We start from the raw sequence: 23,275 nt of genomic DNA on the forward strand, positions 1-23,275 counted from the left end.
ATATTTGAATTCATTTCGCACGCTGACATTGACCGCTACAGTTTTTTTTTTAATTCCTCACAGATAATCGTGCTAACCGGCTTGTTGACTCGCATTTTCATTACAAACCTCATTGGATGTGGCTGAGTAGCACGTGTCAGTGTTGTGATTAAAAAAATGATTTTGTTATTAGTTTTAGCGGTTTTAGTGTTTGCTTTGTTGCTGTCATGGATAAGTTTGGTGAAGGAAAGTCGACGGTTTAACGTGCCGGGGCCCTCGCCTTTGCCTCTAGTGGGAAATGCTCATTTGTTTGTTGTCAAATCTTCAGGTATGTTTATTTAGATAAAGACTTAATTTTAAAAATTATTTCAATTAGTGTAAGAACATCCGTTCTACAGGTCCGTTAAAATTACGCATCCTACAAAATATGTTACTTATTTATTATAGATTTTTTTTTTAATAGCAAATACTATTACATAATATAGCTTACAATTTTTATAGAAGTAATCAAATCATATAGACTAACATAACTCGGATAAAAAAATGCGATAAGAATTTTTAAGAGATCCTCGTCCTTGAAAAACAGGTACAGGTACCAAAAACCTGTTGCCAAATCTAAGGAACAACTTGATAGTCCACCAATTGCCATCCTTTTAAATAATTTTGTATACTACTACATTTACTACTATATTTTTACTTTTATGAAAATGACCTCAGAAGAAAAGTAGCCCATATCCTACCTATAATTAAACAGTTCATTTGCTTATAATTTCATTCTAATTCAAACGTAACATGAAATTAAATTCAACACTATCTAACCAGATAGTAGTAGATAAAATAAGTTTCATATCATGATAGATAATTTATCTGTTTGATTGATTAATTGTTACTATCTTGTAGGTACGTTGTTTCTAAGGAATATTTCTTAGACGGTCTTTCAAAACGAGCTACCTATATGTATATTTTTATTCAATGTCGTAAAACCTATTTGTCATTAATTAGTAATTACTTAAGTATCGGATGGGTTCGGATTGCCGTCCCATCGGGCTATGAGAGCGAAGGAATAGTGAGTGCACCTGTGACTGCGCAAATGCTTGTGCACTATTATATGAACTGCGCAGCTGGCTGATCTCCTTATATGTATGAGAATAGCTGCAATGGCCGACTATCGGCTGGGATGTCATTGCTTAATTATATTTTATGTATCATGTTTCAAAGAATAACTAATGCTATTACTCAAGGGCAATGACCTCTCACCTTTGACTACTGAACATTGTTGTTTCAAACGCTAGCGTTATCAATTAGGTATAGGTAATATTCTTATAATAAACATGACTACATTTATCTGTTCGACACAACTTAAAATGACATTCATTCAGGCACAAAGATACTATTATCACATAGTAGTTATACATAATTATTTAGGTATAAACCTAGAAGTTTTAAAGTGACCATGATTTTGTGTAGAGAATAAATCAATTCAAATTAACACCTGAGTGCTTTTCTTTATCTTTTTTACCGATGATGTAACACTAATTCGTAAATATTTCAATGTCTGCTAGCTCTTTCATAAATAAACCTAGATGACATACCTACGTTTTGATTAAGGCTGTCTGTCCACGTCTGATAATTGGGGACCGATTTTTTGCAGGAGAAAATTGAATACACTAATAGCAAAAGCGCAACGCACACGTCCTACAAAATGTCGGTCGGAAAATCCTAATCAGAACGTCCTACTGAAATCGGTCCGATTATCTGTCCTTCAAAAAAGCTGAAAGAGGCAGGCATCCTTATTCCTGTATTGAATTTAAATTGGTTCAAAGGTTGTTAAATAATGACATAAGAATTATTTAACCTTATTTTAAACTATATGCGGATGGAAGCTAGTCTTATCATATCCATTAAAATCTACAGCTTTAACAACTTGTTATGTAGGTAGGTCAGAACAAGGATACGTTTGCTAATTCCACAATAATTAGACAAATGTCAAGGCGCCTTAGTGTTTTGTAAATTCAAATGTAGATGTAAAAACGAATTTAATTTCATCCTAATATTCGATATTTTTTGTTTCAGAATTCTTGAACCTGGTTGAAAAATTTATGAACAAATATGGCGATGCGTTCAGAGTTCATTTTTTCTCCACCCCTTATGTTGTTATGTGCCATCCTAAATATGCTGAGGTAAGTTAGAAAAATTAGCCGTAGTTAATTCCAATTCAATCATTCAAACTCGGAATTTGTATGATAAACGGATAGGGACATTATAAAGAAAACATTTGAAATCGCGCATAATAGTGACGAGATTCCACCAAAAATGTCTACGCATCATCTTAATACCTACTTCTAGGATATGTTCGTCGCGTACAAAGGTTTCAGTTTTGCAGGCATTTTAAAAATATTCGATCGCAATTGTTAGTGTTTGGTAGAGCGAAAAGAACATAAGTCACATATTTTTGTGTGCGTCTTATCTCATCATTTCCCATATTATATTTGTATCATAGTATACACATACTTATTTATACAAAAACATAAGGCACGTGTTTTGAATTTGAATTAACGTGATCTGTGATTAAAAACAACTTGCCAAACTTGTTCCTTACATAGGTACTTTAATTTCAAAAAAATCCTGCGAAACTTTTTAACCGGTTGACCTATGTGTACCTACAACCCGTGCCGATAAAGAATGGGATTAGAAATGGCGGCTCATTGAGCTGGGAGCGTCAGCATAACAATGCAATAACAATAAAAACTAATAACTGAATAACGTTAAAAAATATCGTTACCGTTGAAAGTGTTTCGTTATTTCATGAATTAAAATAAAGCTTATGTTAGTTAAATTTGTGATCGTTTTGAGACTACATTACGTAGGTACACAAATTGTCAACAAAACCATTACCTGAATCGCGGAGAGGGTAAGGTTGGATATAAACTATTTTCGCTTCATAACTTTAAATAATCTTAAATATCCATACTAATATTATAAATGTGTAAGTAACTCTGTCTCTCTGTCTGTCTGTTATGCTTTCACGGCTAAACCACTGAACCGATTTTGATGAAATTTGGTATGGAGATAACTTGAATCCATAGCCTTCCTTGGGCTTAGGCTAATTTACTACTACATATATGCTACTTTTTATTCTTCTTCGACTTTCTACGCATGCGCAACATTCACGTGGGCAAAGGCTAGTTTTGAAATAAAAGGATGTAATAAATTTCCAGTAAAATTTCACATCTTGCTGGTGCCGGCAATTACCGTATCAATATCACTAAAGGGGAGGGAACGCATAATCAAAGTCGTTATTTTTTTGTCAGTCGGTACCAAAGAGTGTGAGTATAGACGGAAATAATGTGCGAGCGAGAAGTGAATAGATGCGCCGCCATTTCTAATCCCATTCTTTATTGGCACGGGTAGTACTTTGATTTCTTTTCCTCGTTACTATTGGCAAGGACGAATACATCTGTAGATACTTAATAAAAAAACCCTTGAAAATTTACATTTTCTTAGGACGTAAAACAGGTTTCTATAAAGTGATAAGTGTAGGAAATAAACGTTGACGCATTCAAATTAAAATTAATTGACTTGTCGTGCAAGAATTTCTAGAGTTACAGGAAAATCAAAGCAGATAATAATTGTATGGTAGAATATTATTACGTAGTATTCTGTGGTAGAAACTACGTTACCGTAATGAATTATCCGGCGATGGCGATCCGTAATAAAATTCGGACCATAAGTACGCGCTTATGGCCTTATAAGTAGATAAAATCATTACATTTACAAATTGTTATTTAAATATTTTTTGCTGAAAATGTTAATATTTCTCACCTACATAGGCTACATACATAAACTCTATGTAAATTACTTAGTGGTTGCCCAGGTAACTGGGTTGAGAAGGTCAGACACGCAGTCGCTCCTTGTACATCAGTGGTAGGTACTCAACTGCATCCACTGACACTGGAATCAATCCAATCCCAACATAATTGGGAAAAGGCTAGGCAAATGTTTTGTAGGCACAGATATTAACATAAAAAAAAACCTTGTGCGTTGATGTATAGATAACTCTTATTTACATTGGATATTTTAAAAATGAGTAGTTTTTACATCACGAGGTCGGAAATGAATTAATATGAGGTGACGTTACGCGCTACTTCATTCCAAAAGGTCATATCCTAATAGCAATGCCAAAGGTTTTATAGGTGAACGATATTTAATTTAATAAATTATTTCCGTGTGCGGAACTATAAATATACATTTTTATACAACCCTAATGAAATATGAAGCGTGTAGTATTGCATGTTATATGTATTTGAACGTCTATTTACCACATTATCGGGCCGGTATCAGACCTGCTAAAAGTTTGATTGGCTTCACGTTTCTTCGGAATAAAATGTCAGCCAACGGTAGGGCCGACTATCATGCCGGCCAACATTTCACATTTCAATTTACATTCATTCAGGGAAAAAGATAAGGCCACATGGATAACCAAAGTTTAATAGAAAAACTCACATAATTACTAGAAGACATGATTCATAATACCACTTACACCTACTTCTTTATTGAAACACCTTGACTAGATTACTAACGAGTATAATTATTGCAGGCGCTAGTATCGAGTACGGAGCACATCACAAAAGGCAGGTCTTACAGCTTCCTGACGTGCTGGCTCGGTCAAGGTCTACTTACTGCCACGGGTAAGATATCCTTTGGTAATATTATAATGCGAAGGTGAGTTTCTTTGCTAAGCCTTTACACTAAAACTGGTTGAGGTGAGGTCGGCATGATGATAGGTGTTACCTCGAAGATGGAATTAGGCTGCATTTTATGTAGGTTTGGGATATATTTCTTTCGAAATACGGACGAAGTTGCGGGACTGAGGGTAAAAATGATGAAATCTAGTAATCTAGTCAAAGTTATCAACATCAGTAATTTCAAAAGAACTGTTACAATATGTATAGGATTTACAAAAAAAAAACAACAAAAAAAGTCTTCTGATGGTTTTGATCGTCGGGGATACCCCACTTCTTTCTGAAACAAAGAACACTTAAGAAATTGATAAATTGGCTATTCATCCAAAGTGTCTCTTTTCGCTATTCATTACTTGCGAGTTAATTTATGGGCGAGTACTTAAATCCGCGCAAACGATAAACCCATCATTTATGGGAAACTCTATTTACTATTCTGTCCTTTAAATTATGTTTCATTGTATTTCAGGTCAAAGATGGAAGTCTCACAGGAAATTCCTGACTCCCGCCTTCCACTTCAACATTCTACAAAACTTCTTGCCAGTATTTTGCAAGAACCAACGGAATCTAACAGAGAAACTACGTGGACTTGCCGATGGCGGCCCTATCGATATGTTCCCTCTTATCGCTTTGGCGGCGCTTGATAATGTGACAGGTAAACTTTTATGAATATCGAAGAGTTCCAATCTTAAATTATGGCGGGAAAGTAAATACTAGAAAATTGTTTTCTTCTTTCAAATTTCATATTTGGAACATCTTCGAAATTTTTTATGAAAAAACCTTTATGAAATAGTTTTAAAACTAGTTATTTTTTTTAGAATCCATTATGGGTGTATGCGTGGATGCTCAGAAACACAGCCAGTCTGAATACGTGAAATCTATTGAAGAGTAAGTTCAATTTGTAAATTCTTTTAAAATGCTTCTGGTTTATGTATAACTAATCTTTTTGGTAATTCCTGTTCGGTGTTCTAAATTACTGACTTTGGACCAGTATAGCCGTCTGCAGTCTAAATAAAAGTAAAAAAATGGAACTTAAAACAAACGATATTTTTTTTAGACTGTCCGCAATAGTGACGATGAGGATGCAAATTCCTTTCTTCGGTGAAGACGCTATTTTCAATTTGCTGCCTTACAAGACGAGACAAGACAAAGCCTTGAAAGTTCTGCACGGACAGACCAATAAAGTAATTGAAACAAGACGGGAAGAATTGAGAAAGGCTAATATAACTACTCTTGCCAACAGCAACGATATTGGTAAGAATATTGAGAAATACCTACAAAGTTAATTTACCGAATAAAATTAAGATTCATGTATTTTTCTGAACATTTTACAAATGTAGATGTTAATCATGATATTAGTTTACAATAACTGTGTGACCTATTGTAATCTCGGGTTAAAGTGCCCACATAATGTTAGGATAAAATAAAAAGCGTGTAAAAAACGTAGGTATTTGTCATGAGAAACTGCGTAATATTGAACACAGCTAATAATATACACAGAAATAGAGAGACAGAAACGAACGAAAAATAATGTTAAAAACTTCAAGTAAAATGACGTCGAGGAAATATACATGAAAAATACACTACTAAAATACAATTTAATTAATAGTTACAATTAAATTTTTATTATTTTATAGGTATTAAGAACAAGCACGCGTTCTTGGACCTGTTGCTGTTAGCTGAAATCGACGGCAAGAAGATAGATGACGAGAGTGTGAGGGAAGAGGTCGACACATTTATGTTTGAGGTGAGTTCTTGAACTACGCTCCACTGACTTGGTAATAAAAGAATATAGACGCATTACCTACGAGCCATAATCATAATATTGAAATCGGAAAGATTTTACTCAAATCTTTAGTGATTTAGCGTTGTTCCCGGCCTTCAGATAGATTTTTTAGTAGATTTACAATTCCATTTTTGAAAGCTTCTGAGAGCCTCATAGGAGAAAATTCAGACTCTAAAGCTTGTTTACCCGAAATACCAATAATGAATCATCAAAGTACACCTGACAAGTAATCCTTAATATAATACCACACTTTGGTGCAAACTATTTCACAAGTTAATCAAGAATTTGAATATATGTACTTCAAAAGCACCTAAGCGAGTTAAGACCCTTTGCTACGGTTGAGTTCCAAACATTTTCCATAGTTTAAACCGTAATCAATTGTTGCTATGAGGGAAAGTGATATCTGAAGATAATCGGGGTTGCTGAGAGCAGAGGTGGATATGAAAACTTTTTAATTAAAAAGAAACATGACATAATGGTAGGTAGAGATCAAGATCTGGACAACATTTTCGACGTTGTCACTCACTTGTATGGTAGTGACTTAGGAGTCTCGGTGTCCTTGTATTGCAGTAGATTCAAAACCTTAATATTAGAAGACCGGAATGAAATTCGTCCAAAATATTAGGTAGGTACGTATGGCATAGGTATTGTTTGATAATGCAACAACGGGAAATTGTGCCAGTAATACAAAAAGCATTGCATTCGTAATCACGCCACGTAAATTCGGCATAGTTTGTAATGTATTTACATACTACATACACACGAAGTAAGTAAAACTGCAATTTGATTTCCAGGGTCATGACACGACAACTTCAGGCATTGTATACTCGCTGTACCTTCTGTCAAAACACAGAGATGTACAAGAGAAAATCTACGAGGAACTTAAAACTATATTCGGCAGTGAAATGAACAGGGACCCTACGTACCAGTAAGTATTCTTCTTCTTGAAGAATTTAGTTTCATTGATCTCTCTTACTAGTTCCACCTGCATTATGTAGGAACTACTCCACGCACCCAAATAAAAAGCATTGATAAATGGGCTCCTATATATTTTTTCTCTCAAGGCAATCGTCACTGAAGTTTGCTAGAATATTTCATAATATTCTAGCAAACAAACAAAAAATTAGACTAGTAGATATTAGCTTGTTAAAAAAAACTGAACATATTTATGCTATGTAACTACTTATAAATAAATATATGCAAATCATTTTCTTGAAGATAGTCAAAATGTGATAACAAAACACTACCTACAGAGAAAGCACGAGGCATCAATGCTTATCAGATAAGCAAAGTCAATCAGATCCGTCTGTCGTTGGGGTAGTTGTTTTAATATGTACAAATACATATCGCGTTTATTGTAAGCCGATACCAATTACATAATATTATTAAATAAGACAACTTCATAAGAATATGTCAAGATATTAATTACATTCCCTATTATACATATACATTATAAGCAACTGCATTGACATTGAATTCACGTTTAAGTTACACTATAGTTAACCGCAATAAAATTATATAGGTTTATCTACATAATCGTAGATAATTATAACAGGAGGAGATTCCTACTAGACTAACACGTGTTTGTATAACAGTAATTATAATTACACTTATCTTTTACTTGATGATATCATTAAACTATTGTTTGTAATCTACTGCTGCATTATCATAATTACTCGTAACTCTACGTAAGCTACTGGAACAGGAAAACGTAGGAAAAAGATGCGTTTTTTAATATAACGGGGTATTAAAAAACGCTTCATTAGGTTAGACTGGGATCGACCCCAACTGTAGTTGGGAAAAGGCTTGGAAGATGATAGTACCTATTCCAGAACTCTAAACGTAAAGAGAAGGCTCGGGAGATGATTAGTATTTCAGAACTCTAAACGTAAAGAGACGTCCGTCAAGAGATTTTACATTTTTTTTTCTTTTTACTATATTTTTACTCTACTTTAATTTCGTTAATTTGTAGAAATATAACTTTCAAATTGATACTACATAATATACTTTGTACATAATGCGCTTCGACGCTTGTACGTACTAACTCGTTTTTTAATGTTTCTAATATCAATTTACTTAATTTCTTCGGGATTTTCGATTCAAAGGTTATTCCAATAAATGAGAACAAACCACTAATACGTAGTAGTACTTTATTGCAAATAGTTATTATTATTAACACGTGCTCTTGATTTAAATATACACTTATTCATTCTAATTACTGGTCTTAGATAAAGACACGTCATAACTACTGCCTACATGCTAATTAAAATATCACTCAGATTAGAATAAAATACACTACAAAATAATAAAAAAAAATAGTACGGATAAGCGTACAAGAATCAATTATGTAAAAGTACTTAGTAAGCAACAGTGGTTTGGAAAATATACTTAAAATAACTTATTAAGGATTCCCTGAATAGTCGAAAAATATCGGATTCGTCGACATCCAATAGTCTAAAAATATAAAATTAAATAAAAACTACTTGTTTAGGTACTCACCGTGAACTTCAGTGACGTTATGCAGTTTTATAAAATACTCGTGTAGTCTTAAAGAAAGTTTATCTATGGACTTTGGCAAGGACTTTGAAGCGTTTGATAAGACTTTTTAACTTACTCATTGTTGTCGGTCTTACACGTGTCATAATAATCATTTTGGTACATAATGTTATCGAAAGTTTAAAGAACTTTAGGACTTTAAACTGTAGTTGAATAACTTTATAAGCTTACTCATTGTTTGCTTTAAATTTTTTGATAATTATCTTATTGTCAAAAATGTGACTTACGATTTTTTCCTTAAGTTTGGCTTTCCAAGTCAAATAATAGGTATTTACCAATTCGTGATTTAACACTTAGTGAAGTAACATCCTGAATGTTTTAGATTACAAGCAAAAAGCATGCGAAAAAAGTATATTAATTTCTCAGCCTGATGTCTTTTCACAAAACTGCTTCTGAAACTTAGTAGGCAAGACTTGAATTGCCCCAAGCTTTTCAGTTTTTTAACTTTTTTGACGTACTTTTTAATGATATTTTTAACTATTCTGAGGAAACCTTTCATTAGTAAAAGAACTCGCACCGACTTCTTTTACTTAATGATAATTCAAGACTTGTTGGTTAACTGTTGCCTAAATGAATTACAATAATTTTCTGTACCAATATCTTAAAGCTGATGATTTTGTTTGTTTGACTACTAGCCTAGCAGTACTAGGTAATGCAATTTGAAAAACTATTTCAGTGTTAAATAGCCCATTCTTCGCGCTTCTTCGCGGTTGAAGCCGCTGGAGAAAACTATTTATGTTTTGACTTTACGAGTGTTCAAAATTTGTAAAATATGCTCTTAGAATCACGAATAATCTGTAGAAAAGTTAATTATTTAAATGCTTAACTTCTTGTTTAGTGAGCTGAATCAAATGAAGTATTTGGAGTTGGTGATCAAGGAGTCGATGCGGCTCTTCCCACCAGTGCCACTCATCGAGAGAAAAATCTTGAGGGATTGCGGTAAGTTATGCGGTCATCAAGCCCTAACCTACCTATATAGAGTTTCCCTTTGATATAACTTAAAGAAGGAAGAGTATTTAAATTCATTGCTTTTGCATTTTTTGCAAATACCTAAATGATTTCTATTCTATTGCTGAAATTATCAAACCTTACTTCCATATAAAAAAATAAAAACAATTAGATATCATCATATATCAAATAATATACAACTACTTTTTACAGAAGATTCTTATAAAAAATCGGATGATTTACATTTGTACCATAATTGTATCATCAGCATGATTTTATTACATGTACAATTTTAGTTATTTTATTTTGAACTAACTACTTACTTTATTAAAATAAAATATCACAGTCCGTTATATGGTCTTGGACATAATAATGATACAACAATCATTGTACCTACTTCTTGAACTTTAACCTAACTACAATTAGCATTAGCGACAATGTAGTCTCCATCAATATTGACTACAACTATTTGTTATTAAAATAAACAGTTTAAATATTTTAATAGTATGGTAATAATCTAATAAATCGATTCATCTTCTAACCTTGCCCTAATTAGGTTAGGGTCAACTTTCAGTATCTCTTAATGATATGGTTGGATAAGATTTTTTACATGAAGGGCAGTCCCTGCATGTCATATTCTTATCTGATCCGGTATTCAGAAATATAATACTCATATACTTTAGTCGCAGTAGTCCTAGTTGTCAGTATACCAAGTTTTAAAATTAATTCCCAGTAATTTGTAACAAAAAATCACACTCGGAACAAAAACCAGACGTTTAATCACATTGTTGTAATGTGCGCTTTAATTAATTGCTTGTTTTTCTTTGAATACAAACGGTATTTACACGATACAATTTAGCTAAGAATTTTCCAACATAATAATTATTTAGAGCTCTTAGGTATGTATTTGTGAACATTAAACATAGCTTAAGCATTAGTCTGACTAATCGCACAATTATTATTTTCAGAGATTGGAGGCTTAACACTAGTAAAAGGCACGTCGGTTCTCATCAACATCTACCAGATCCAGAGGCAGCCAGAGTTGTATGAAAATCCTTTAGAGTTCCGGCCGGAGAGGTTCGAAGCTCCCCTGAAGAACCCCTTCAGTTGGCTGGCATTTAGTGCTGGTCCTAGAAATTGCATAGGTAAGAACATCTCTCTGCGGAATTTATTGAAAGAGTTACCGCGGCCCTGGTACACAAAGGGCTCAAGAACGAACATTATTTACGCTGCAACTACAGCAACAGGGATCATTTGATGATTTCCCATAAAAAAAGCATTATTCAAACATGAACCAAAAAAAAGGACAGGCTGCAGATTTGGTCTCTATAGAACTTTATACAATCGCTCAGGAAATCCACCGAGAATTCTGCTGAAATTGTTAAGCTCAGCTGATCGGCAAAGAATATACATAGTTAGGTATAAATACTGCAATAAATATGAGCGTTCGTTTGATCTTCAACAATCTATAATTAGTACAATTCTTTATTTAGACGAGTCATTCAGAAGGTACCCATAAAATTACATGATTAGTTACACAATAGATAAGTGTAGGTAGGTACTCCAAGTTGTTCACACAATGAAACAATAGTGCATTTAATATTACTAGTAATACAATAGTAGTAGTACTAGTTCGATTGCCATTCACATGTTGGTCAAGTATTGCCATTCAGTACTACTCTTCCAAACAACTTCTCTTATTTGAATTAGGTACATCGAGCGTAGCATTTCATCTTTATTATTAAAAATAGACAACAAAACAGCCTGAATTAAGAAATTTTATTTAATTGAAGAAATTAGGTATTTATAAAAAAAAAATTGGTATGAATCTAAGCTATGGATGTCACAAATACTAAACTTTTTGCTTTTCTTAATCAGGTCAAAAGTTCGCGATGATGGAACTGAAAATAACTATCTCAGAAATGATCAAGAACTTCTACATACTGCCAGCACCTCAAGAGCCTGAACTGAGTGCAGACCTCGTGCTAAGATCTAAGAATGGAGTCCACATTAAACTGATGCCTAGGAAATAATTTGTGATAAATATTGTTATATTTTTTATACCATATGACATTGTGTACTTATGTGTGAAGTCAATAAATATAAGTTTTTTGGGAAGGAATTAAATGTTGTAAGTTAAAGGTATTATTTTATTTACCCTTTATCGCTGTCAACGAAAACACAGATACAGAACCTCCGAGTAAGTTCCTCAGTTAGAAACAACGAAAACAGACGATACATCACCCTACATCAATCTGTCGTTCTTCAATAGATTTTAAACCTCATCAGAATACTAGAAGGCTACTGCTCAATTGGTATTTGATAGATTCGGGTAGGTTGACCTGCTCGTCTGTTCCGTATACTCATTACAGACACGTAGGATTACAACTCTAGATATACCTGCAAAACAATAATAATCATGTCCTCACTACTTTCCTCAATAAAGGAACTATGGAATGTATACCAACATAACAATTCCCTGTGATTGCACGTGGAATGTAACAGCTTCAAGGGTAGAGGCACTTCGCGAGCACTATGTACCAAACTGTTATGCCAGGGTAGTCAATTTCCTTGTCGGAAAGGTTTACTGCATACTTCAAATTGAGGGAAACTTGTATTGTTAGTGAAATCGTGATGAGTTCGCTCGTAGTAAAATAGGCGACGGGAATATACGTAGTAAGGTAAGTACTTGAGTAACAAAAAGATCTTGCAAAATTGTATCGCTTCATCGGTTCTTTAGTCGCAATTGCGGATACCATCGGTCTAACACGAATATTGTAGTTAACATAAATAGGACTTACAAGTACTCGTTGAATCATAAATCTTACAAAAGCAAATGTGTGATTTTAAAGTAAATCACACTGAAAAACTTCAAATATTTATGGCGATCATGAATAGATACATCCACTTATATAAAAGAAAGTCTTGTTAGTTACACATTGTTTATAACTCAAGAATGGCTGAACCGTTTAAGCTGAAAATTAGAGGGGAGATACCTTAAACTCGGAAAAAGGAGATAGAATAGTATTTCTATTTTAGGCATTTCTATGCCTAAATGGAGACTCCTCGACATGAAATTGTAAGCCAAATTACTTGAAATAAACTTTATTATTATAGTAGAATTTTCGTCACCCATCCGGCTACTGGAAACAGTCAAATCGGGACGCGGGTGAAACCACGGCCAATGTTTGTAAACATTTTCTAGCATAAAAACATTTACTACTGAAGTACAGGGGTAAGTAAATAGAATAGTGAAAAATATGTTCATTCATTTTTATACATTGCATATTTTTTAAAAATATTATGATAGTGAATATGGGAGCACCCTTTTAAAATTAATATTTTATTATTTTATAGAACGGTTCAATATATAGGGTGCTACCTTGAAAACGGACATAGACTACTGTTTATCATGATGCCTCGCGCCATCAAAGATAACAGTCTAAATTTAATACTCTGGTCACAGTGAATCAGCATTCCGTAGGAATCCGTAGGTATGTTCATAGTCCAAGGTTAAAAACCGCGTTCGGCTGAGTAAAGAGCAAAGTTCGTTTTTACAGCGGTTTGTGAAATAAGGCGACTCACACACGGTACGAACGCTGAAGCAGACCTCATGTTAATCCTCTATGAAATTCACTCAAATATTTTCGAGTTTTCAGCGAAGACTATACAAGCGGGTTCTTGATGTCTTCTTTGTACCACATATTACTAAACATATAAACTTACCTATATAATTATCCATTTATTGCGCTGTACTGACTTTCCTGTTACTTCCAAGACATTACAGCAATAGATAAGATAACATTATGGACAGTAACGTTGCATCAAAACAATCCGATAAGTTAGTTAGCAAAAAAGTGGTCAAGTGCGAGTCGAAACTTCCGCACGAAGGGTTCCGTACCATTATTTAAAATTAGCAAAAATACACGTTATATGTGAGCCCCCAATATTTACTTTATTTTAATTTTCAGTGTTTGTTGTTATAGCGGCAACAGAAATACATCATCTGTGAAAATTTCAACTCTCTAACTATTACGGTTAATGATATGATGGACGTTTTACCCTAACGGGTACCTACGGAACCCTAAAAAATGGTCAAGTGCGAGTCTAATCAACTAGCTGAAGGTTCCAATGTGTATAGGAATTTGCTCTAGCGAATAGACAATAATTGCTTTTCATAGTTTTGATTACGTAAATTATTTTTTTGGCAGCGTCTGTTTACACAAATAGAAATGCTTGACTGTGCAGAGCGGTATTTGTGGCTACTGTGAATGAGCAGTATTTTAGTAAACAAACTGCAAAAAAAATGTAATCGCGTTTAATGAAAATCTACAAGATCTTAAGTTTTACTAAATACAAAATCTTTCTGCGATAGAAAAACGAAGTATTCCCGGAAGAGTATTTTTTTTCTTTTTTTCAGAAGTTCAGGACCCTAAAAACATTATCAAAATATTGTCTGTCTCTATCGAACCGATTTATATTAATCTGCAATGATTGTGACAATTTCACGATTAAGTTGTAGGTATAGCAGTATCTTCGTTTGTGTATAAATAGCCTACGTTCGAATTTTGGCGAATTCATCTCGAACACTCATTGTCAGTCGGATAACCGTGCGAACCGGCTCGTTCACTAGAATTTTTATTTTTTCGAAAAAATGATTACATTATTAATATGTACGGTTTTAGTGTTTGTTTTGATATTATCATGGATAAATTTGGTGAAGGAAAGCCGACGGTTTAACCTGAATGGACCCACGCCTTTGCCTATTTTGGGAAATGCACATCTGTTTATTGTTAAATCAACAGGTACGTTAATTTGAAAATTTAAAAATTAATTACTTAATTGAAATTGATTGACTTTTTATTAATTGATAAATTAGGTAGCCACTTATTCTGTCACAAAATGTGTGTAACAAAATAATTATAATTTATACAATGAACAAATTAATACAATAATGATTTATAAGGATAAATAAATAAATGATGTAGAATACTCAATATCTCCCGACCTACGACAAGCCGGTATCTATTAAATCTGATGCCTAGAGAGAGATTAACTCTGGTCCGTAGATTTCGTTCCTTTTATTAACTACAAGCATAAAGTATTTTTATGTGTTATTAACAATAAGTGAAGATCTTAATTTTATCCCTTATGAAAGTTAGGTAAAATAAATAATAGACAAAACACATAGTAAACAATGTGTATGAAGGTAGGTCAGGACCGTTGATGGAATAAAGGAACTCCAACTTCATCCGAATGTGAGGCTATAGGTGGTCATGGAGATACTATGTCTTATTTAGTAGCGGGTAATAGTTTTTAAAATAATTATATCTTCATTTTGATATTTAAAGTTGAAACTTATTGTTACAGAAATGTTGGACTTGTTAGCGAGACTGGCGAGCAAGTATGGCGGTGCGTTCAGAGTGCATTTATTCACCACTCCTGTCGTGATTGTAACCCACTCTAGATATGTTGAGGTAAGTTAGGCATAATCATCATCGTTTATGTAAGGTATAGGCCTCTTCTCATTCACAAGCTACTACCGCGAGGCCGCATTATTTCAAATTTTCAAAAGCATTACAAAGGAGTCCCAGAATTTTCTATCAGACCTCTTCTACCCATTTACCTGGGCAACCCGATAACTTAAGCAGAATGGTTGTCAGACTTTTTGGCTTCTTACTACCCGCAACGGCTGCCAAAGACCTTCAAATGATAGCCGCAACGTCCCTTATAAAACAGGCACCCTTTAAGACATGGTGGACCGATCGGGCCAAGAATTGCCATTAATGGAATCGTGTGATTGTTGCCTAGTGACGAGCTCTTCCTTGGCTAAATACTAATAAGTATAATTATTGCAGGCACTAATATCAAGCACGGAGCACATCACAAAAGGCAGGACCTATGACTTCCTATTAAACTGGCTTGGTCTAGGTCTACTGACATCCACAGGTAAGATGATAATAGTAACATTATTCTCACAACTCACGTTGTAATGTTCAGAAGATTATTTATGCCCTCGTCACTTTACACAGAAATTGATCGTTTAGTTAGTATTAACCTATGAAGAATCTTTATGGATATTCTATACTTATAGTCCCTCCTTCGAGCGAAACTATTAACTTAGACTAAGAGGTATTTCATTGCTTCTATTTAATAATAAACTATTATTTTCAGGCCAAATGTGGAAGACTCAAAGAAGATTCTTAACACCTGCCTTCCACTTCAATATACTACAAAACTTCTTGCCAGTATTTTGCAAGAATCAGAGATATTTGACAGATAAACTGCGGGGTCTTGCCAACGGACAACCAATTGATATGACCCCTATTGTTGCCTTGGATGCTCTTGATAACGTGACAGGTAACTTTAATATGAAAAGTTTAAAAATATCCAAAATAAATATTGACTACTTTTTATCCGGATGCGGGTTATAAAATATACATAGTTCCCCCAGGAAGTGAGTTAAAACCGCTAATTACGAAAGCGGTTTCATCTAATTGAGAATTTTGACTTATTAAATACTTATTGTGAAATAAATCTAATGAGGCTTTTAATTATTCTTTTAGAATCCATAATGGGAGTTTGCGTGGATGCACAGAAACATCAGTCTGAATACGTGAAAAGTATCGAAGAGTAAGTTTAACCCTTTTAATTGTACTTACAATTTTTGTACAAATTGAACATTATTCCGGCGTAGATCGGAGATTTGAGATTGCATGTAAAAATATAAATATAACATTTGCATTATTTATAGACTGTCTGCAATAGTAACGATGAGAATGCAAAACCCTTTCATGGGTCAAGACGCTATTTTCAATTTGCTGCCTTACAAGAAGAAACAAGAGAAAGCTTTGAAGATTGTACATGGACAGACCCATAAAGTAATTGAAGCAAGACGAGCGGAACTAAGACGCGCTAATATAACTGCTCTTCCCGACAGCAATGATATTGGTAAGGGTTCCATTCATACAAGAAATTTTCGTACAAGTACAAGCATATCATCATTATATGTATTAAATTTTCATTCATTTCATTAAAGGTATTAAGAACAAGCACGCATTCTTGGACCTGTTGCTGTTAGCTGAAATGGACGGCAAAAAGATAGACGACGAAGGTGTGCGGGAACAGGTTGACACATTCATGTTTGAGGTGAGTTTCTGAACTGCATTCTGCTAAGACTGAGCCTCACTGAATTAATATACTTCTGTATCAGCTTGGAATCAAATCCTGTTGGTGTAAGACTCAATTCATCAAACTTGATCATCCGTGGCTGCAACATCCAATCGTACATGATCGATCTTTACTTAATTGAGACAATTTAAATTGTAACCCTGTATGGGAATCTTCCAGGGTCACGACACGACGACTTCTGGCATTGTGTACACACTCTACTGTCTGTCGAAACACAGAGATATCCAAGAGAAAATCTACGAAGAACTTCAAACTATATTCGGCAGTGAAATGGAAAGAGATCCTACGTATACGTAAGTATTAATCATTCCTTTAAACCTCAAGTAAGAAGTATTTGTTTTAAAAAGGCTAGCAACAGCCTTGCGAGTCCTCTTGTTTTACTGGTGTATAAGGGCGGCGATAAACCCTTTGCACCAGGCGATCCGTCAGCTCAGTTGCCAAAAAAAATTGTTTAACAAAAAAATAGGATCCTCATCAAAATATTCAAGCAATAATTGAACTTTTGTAGCTTATTATAATAATTCTGGTAGGTATGTAAAGATGTAGAACCTTATCAAAGTTCACCTTTGGAACTTGTGGACTTTGGAACCGCGATAAGATGTAAGGCTAAGTCATTGTTTATAGTTTCTATCAAAAGTGTGTTAAGTATCGTGTTATCGGACGTCTGTTTTCGAAACTTTGGGACTTTGGACCGTGGACTTTGGAACCTCGATAAACAGATAATTTATTTTGTCAAAACATGGGTGTGTGTTATGTAATGTTGCATAATATTATTTTGTTTACTGACCTATGTCTACAGTACCTACCTACCTCTACTTAATATTAATTTTCAACTGCCTCGTCGGTCGAGCAGTCGCTTTGCGTAGGTATCTGATGTGCACGTGGCCTCGGGTTCGAAACCCGGGTCGGGGCGAAATCACTTTGTTCCGGATTTTAGAATTTTTCATAAAGCAGGTCAAATTCTTGAGGTTGACTTAAGCTAACGTAAGGTTTACGTATAAACCAACCTACCATTTATTCTAACACCACAATTCACACCCCAAAACACTATCACACTTACGTAAACTAAACCCAGACAAAGTTTTCATTCATAATAGCCACCTAGCGCTTTAGAATCAAGCAACTATCATTAGATGGTGGAATTTGGCACAGCTCTCTTAGACACTTTAAACTTGCTCCGTAAAGTTGCAAGCGACAATAGTGAACAGAATACCCATAAACTACGAACTTACTCTTCATTCCTGCATTTGTGTTAAACTCGGTTAAGCCGTCTGCTATGCAAACGAGACTATTTTGATAAGGAATTGGTGCAAATAATCTCAATTCCATTTGAAATACGATTGATCTTGAATTAATGAAGCCCCAATAAATACGTGCATAATTTGGACCACGCATCAAAACTATCTAGGCTAAACCAGTCAACGAAAAGGCAACATTAAGATTTCAAATTATAAGTCAAAAGCGAAAGAAAATAGATGTAGGCACTCCTCAGCGCAATGTATTTACAAAACTTTTCTACATCTAAGTGAAATAAGCAAGACTTTAATTGCCTCAAGCCTTTCGGACAATTTTTTTACATTTTAATTAAGTAGTGCATTCTTTTACTGTCATTTTTAATTAGTCAGATGACGACGTTGTTCTGGAAGTACTTTAAAATTATATTTCTAGAGTTGTTGGATAGTTGGCTCATCTTTTTAGTTTCTAATAAATGCATAATTTCTTGTTTAGCGAACTCAACCAAATGAAGTATCTGGAGTTGGTGCTCAAGGAATCGATGCGTCTCTTCCCACCAGTGCCACTCATTGAAAGAAAGATTATGAGGGATTGTGGTAAGTTTACTCAGAATATCATATTCAACATTTTACCCTCCTGAACATGACGTTCTAAAACTATCAAAAGCTTTCAAGAAAAGACACGAACAAGTTGGACAATCATTCATCAATTGGAAGACTGTTCAATGGTTCACTTTGGTCTAGAAGATCCTTGAGTACCTACACTTGCAAAAGTTATTTTGACCTATCAGGACAGTAAGTAATGAGCTCCTCATTGAAAATTTGCTTATTCAACACATTTCTTTACAGAAATCGGAGACATGAAACTAGTGAAAGGCACATCAGTCCTCATCAACATCTATCAGATCCACCGGCAGCCAGATATGTTTGAGAATCCTTTGGAGTTCCGACCGGAGCGGTTCGAAAAGCCACTGAAGAACCCCTTCAGTTGGATCCCATTCAGTGCCGGTCCTAGAAATTGTATAGGTGAGGTCATTTTTAAAACATGGATTTTGTGTGGACATTGTATATAGGTACTAACTTCCGCCACCGATCTCACGCGCGTCCCTAGAGCTCTCCTTTCTGCACATAGTTTAGAATATATGTTGTTCTCATTATGTTAGTTCTTCAAAATCCATCCAGAAGTGCTTGTGTGAAAGAGGAACAACTCCATAAAAACTAATCGCTAGTTGATGGCATATACGATTGTGAAGGATCAATCATCAATATTTTTATATCATCGGATCGGTCTTCTGATCTTCCACAATCAGTAATTAAAAGACCAATATTTCATTCGTACGGGCAATTCAATATCATATTTGGTTGCACAATAGATAAGTGTACTCCAAGTTGTTACCACAATGAAACAATAGTGACCTATTAATACATTAACCGTTATAGTTCGATTTCTAATACTTTTTGGTCAAGTACCTACCTATTGTTATTTGATTCTTCCAAATAGGTCGAATTAGACTACTTTAGCATTACACATGGACCCGTTGGCCGATAGTCACAATAAAATATAGATTTGTCGATGGTCTAAAAAGACTGCACATAGAGTCACAATCGTGACCTTATATCTCGAAAAAAGTATATTAAATTCTTTCTTTCTTCCTCAGGTCAAAAATTCGCAATGTTGGAACTGAAAATTACCATCTCAGAAATCGTCAAAAACTTCTACATATTACCAGCATCTCAAGAGCCTGAACTCAGTGCAGACATCGTACTAAGATCTAAGAATGGAGTCCACATTAAACTTATGCCTAGGAAATAATTATTTAATTTTGTGATATTTTATAATATTTTTACTTGTTAAGAATTAAATGTTATGACTGAAGCCATAGACTATTATTCGCAAATAATAATTTCCCAAACCCTTACTATAAATATTAGGATCACACTTTGACTTTGCCCGTAAGATAATAAAACCTGTGAAAACGTTAGTTTAAAAGCAAAATAATAATGAGATCACTACTTTCCTCTAAGTCCATAGTCCAAGGTTGAGTTAAGAGAATCAGCTAAGCAAATAGCAAAGGTAAACTTGTTTTCAAAAGCGGTTTACCTAGGTACATAAACGAATGTTTCCGTACCACGACTCGAAATACTACATATGTATATGATATGTTAAGGCTAAGCAGAGCGTACCTAGTCAAAATATACATTTTGAGACTTTTGTGATAATTTTAAGTTGCTGCATAGTAATCTCGGTACTAAAGGATGAAAGATTTGTTTTAATATTTATAAACAAACCAGTTTCCAAATAAACCGAGTAAATACTTGTAGAATCTGCTACTTTAAAGAAAAGTTCTACTCATTTACTGTTGAAATAAGTGAGAAGACTTAGGTACTATTATTTGAACATTCATCAGTCATCTGAAACTCATCGACCACGGTCAACCGCACTTTGATTACTTCATAACTTAATATATCTCGCTCCACCTGTTTTAAATTAGCTAGTTATCGGAGTTTCACGTCAAGACACCTTTAATCTGTAACCATCAAAGTTGAGCCTTTGCCAAACAATGACACTTTGCAAACTAATTTCAATATAGTTTGCTCAGGCTCACGACTCAACCGTGGGTGGACGATCTTTGAGGGAAACAACGCAAGATTCCATATTTGGGCTGACCTTTATAAAACACTAGATTCTTACTAGAATTTCACATTTCAAGCAGATGTTTAGAACTTACAGTAATGACAACAATACACCTGCTACTAGGTATATTGTTTCAAATGTATCATGCCCATAAATGTTAATCTCGTAACAAAACGCTTTATGGGCCATATTTACTTTAATTAGTGCAACCGCGGGAGGGTTAAACAACCTCGGTAAGATGACGTGGAGTTCAAGTTATTTGGGGATGTTGAGGCAAAAGCCACACTCAGACGAGTCTTAATACCGTCGCCTATAACCCATAACCACGTTTATGAGTGAACCCTTAAGTTTTACGAGTTCTAGTAAATTGAATGAAGTGACTTGTGGATTTTATACGCGGTGTTAAAACAAACAAATGAAGAAATTAAATTAAATAAGTTACCGAGGTAGGTATTGTATCTTTTTTTGCTTTGCAAAGTAGTTAGTTTTCTTCAAACTTTAAACCCAACACAATTCAAGTCAGACAGAGGTGTCGTAATTTAGGTATCTTGCTCATTTACTCATTATAACTGAAGAGTTCTCGCTGGAGGAGTTGCTGCAATCTCCGTTGAAGTCCTCGTTGAAACCCCGTGACCCTCTAAACACGTGAAAAAGGCAAACGTACCTGGAGAGTGGGAAATGGACGGGGAACTCGACGCCGGCCGGCCAGCGGGAAGCTTCCTCCGCACTTTGAATATTTGACAGACAGAAAACAAAAACTCGTCGTGCCAGGAAGGTTTATTTGACATTAAAATTAAAATGAAAGAAATGAGAAATGACCAAGCAGTTTGTACTATAACATAAGCAGTTTTTTGAGATTATAATATAGGTAAGTACTTACTTAGGTACCTATATAAGTACGATATTTGATAAGGAATATATACCTAACCAAAAATAGTTCTACTTCCGTTTAATATTTTAAAAGTTTGAGACCATAATTTCAATCAAATGAACACGTTGCTTTTCGTACTTAGTTCTATGCCATTAAGTACATGACGAAAATATATGACAAAAGAAGACCATCCAACCGCTTACTAGAGTTGTTCAAATATCAAAGCATTACCCAGTTTGTGAAGAAACAAAAGCAGAACTGTCGCGTTTACTACCCCTCAACTACATACAGCAGTAATTAGGCTACTCCACACGCCGTTTCAGCTGGAAACTAGACTACTTTGTGTAAAGAACACCCGTTTTTACTTCTTTAACGTCTTAGAACGTTTTAAACAGACTTTTATTTTTAAATTCGTGAAAGTTTACGTCTGTGCTCTTTTAGAGTTAGACTTTTTACAGCGTCGTCAGCACCAGTAATTTTTCTTTGTACGTATGTATTTTTAAGTTAAGATTGCAAAGAAATATTTTATTTCTACGTTTTATTCTAGCAGGTCTCTTTATTCTAGCTGATCAACTCTCTGGACCAACGTTAATAGAATGAATTTGCTTTTCATCCAGGTACGTAGTTGTTACATCGGGACTTGGGTAAAACCGGGGAACACCACTAATCATACTGAGTAAAATAATACAATCAGCGAGACAGCGACGACGTTGAAATATTGCGATGTCGACAACCCAAATGGCACACCCCATCCGCAAAGTTTAATTTACCCCGAGAAAGATCACACGCGAGACGCAATGATGAGATAAACTTGGTGACAAACGTTATAAAGGGGAATTACTTCGTCTGTTGTAAGCACTTCATTACAAGTAACTTTAAACGGTAAGCACTCACGCTTTTATTAATTTCCAGCTCGTTGCTTTTAATCGATTAAAAAAGATAAATAAATTGATACAATTTCTTTTTTTTTTTAAGATGCTCTAATTTCAAACCTAACTAGTCTGAATTGAAAAAAAACTTTGCGTGGTGGCCAATTTATGAAGAAAGGCTACTTATTATCGATGCATGAAGTAGTTCCCTCACAACGTTGCGATTGGCCCAAGTTCACGGACAGAACCGTTGTTTTCATAAAACGACTGTTTACTACGAATCTCCAAGTTCAAGTTTCAAAAAAAGAGCGTTGTTTTAATAAAAACGGACGTTTATGTTGTTGGTGTGCTTGGGTCTGAAGGGGAAATATTAAAATCAGCCTTCCTTGACTCTGCCGTCTATGAAGCATGTATGGTAAGCTTTACTCATGGCTTAAAAGACCACGTGAGCGAGCGAAGTCCAGCGATG

General features: G+C 34.6%; 2 protein-coding genes across 2 annotated transcripts; both read left to right on the plus strand.

The window, feature by feature from the left end:
- The first annotated feature begins 23 nt into the window (after positions 1 to 23).
- Positions 24 to 12,149, plus strand: LOC135116584 (cytochrome P450 4d2-like). The gene is made up of 11 exons (XM_064036539.1): positions 24 to 307; positions 2,053 to 2,159; positions 4,577 to 4,667; positions 5,188 to 5,373; positions 5,537 to 5,606; positions 5,776 to 5,972; positions 6,356 to 6,465; positions 7,299 to 7,432; positions 9,899 to 9,999; positions 10,977 to 11,153; positions 11,887 to 12,149. Exons 1-11 carry the CDS (start codon positions 157 to 159, stop codon positions 12,039 to 12,041), a joined length of 1,479 nt encoding a protein of 492 aa, XP_063892609.1. The 5' UTR covers positions 24 to 156; the 3' UTR covers positions 12,042 to 12,149.
- A 2,426-nt stretch (positions 12,150 to 14,575) lies between these two features.
- Positions 14,576 to 20,307, plus strand: LOC110377394 (cytochrome P450 4d2). The gene is made up of 11 exons (XM_021336282.3): positions 14,576 to 14,813; positions 15,379 to 15,485; positions 15,867 to 15,957; positions 16,183 to 16,368; positions 16,575 to 16,641; positions 16,763 to 16,959; positions 17,048 to 17,157; positions 17,359 to 17,492; positions 18,928 to 19,028; positions 19,281 to 19,457; positions 20,090 to 20,307. The coding sequence occupies exons 1-11, from the start codon at positions 14,663 to 14,665 to the stop codon at positions 20,242 to 20,244; spliced, it is 1,476 nt and encodes a 491-aa protein (XP_021191957.3). The 5' UTR covers positions 14,576 to 14,662; the 3' UTR covers positions 20,245 to 20,307.
- The last annotated feature ends 2,968 nt before the right edge of the window (positions 20,308 to 23,275 follow it).

The sequence above is a fragment of the Helicoverpa armigera genome, chromosome 10 (assembly GCF_030705265.1).
Source record: "Helicoverpa armigera isolate CAAS_96S chromosome 10, ASM3070526v1, whole genome shotgun sequence".
Taxonomy (NCBI): domain Eukaryota; kingdom Metazoa; phylum Arthropoda; class Insecta; order Lepidoptera; family Noctuidae; genus Helicoverpa; species Helicoverpa armigera.

Bases quoted from the DNA above. Each gene is read 5' to 3' on its own strand.
- LOC135116584 (XM_064036539.1), top strand. From the start codon at position 157: ATGATTTTGTTATTAGTTTTAGCGGTTTTAGTGTTTGCTTTGTTGCTG. The intron at 308-2,052 runs GTATGTTTATTT...TTTTTGTTTCAG, and splicing joins GTTTGTTGTCAAATCTTCAG to AATTCTTGAACCTGGTTGAA. The intron at 5,973-6,355 runs GTAAGAATATTG...ATTATTTTATAG, and splicing joins TGCCAACAGCAACGATATTG to GTATTAAGAACAAGCACGCG.
- LOC110377394 (XM_021336282.3), top strand. From the start codon at position 14,663: ATGATTACATTATTAATATGTACGGTTTTAGTGTTTGTTTTGATATTA. The intron at 15,958-16,182 runs GTAAGATGATAA...TATTATTTTCAG, and splicing joins AGGTCTACTGACATCCACAG to GCCAAATGTGGAAGACTCAA. The intron at 16,960-17,047 runs GTAAGGGTTCCA...ATTTCATTAAAG, and splicing joins TCCCGACAGCAATGATATTG to GTATTAAGAACAAGCACGCA.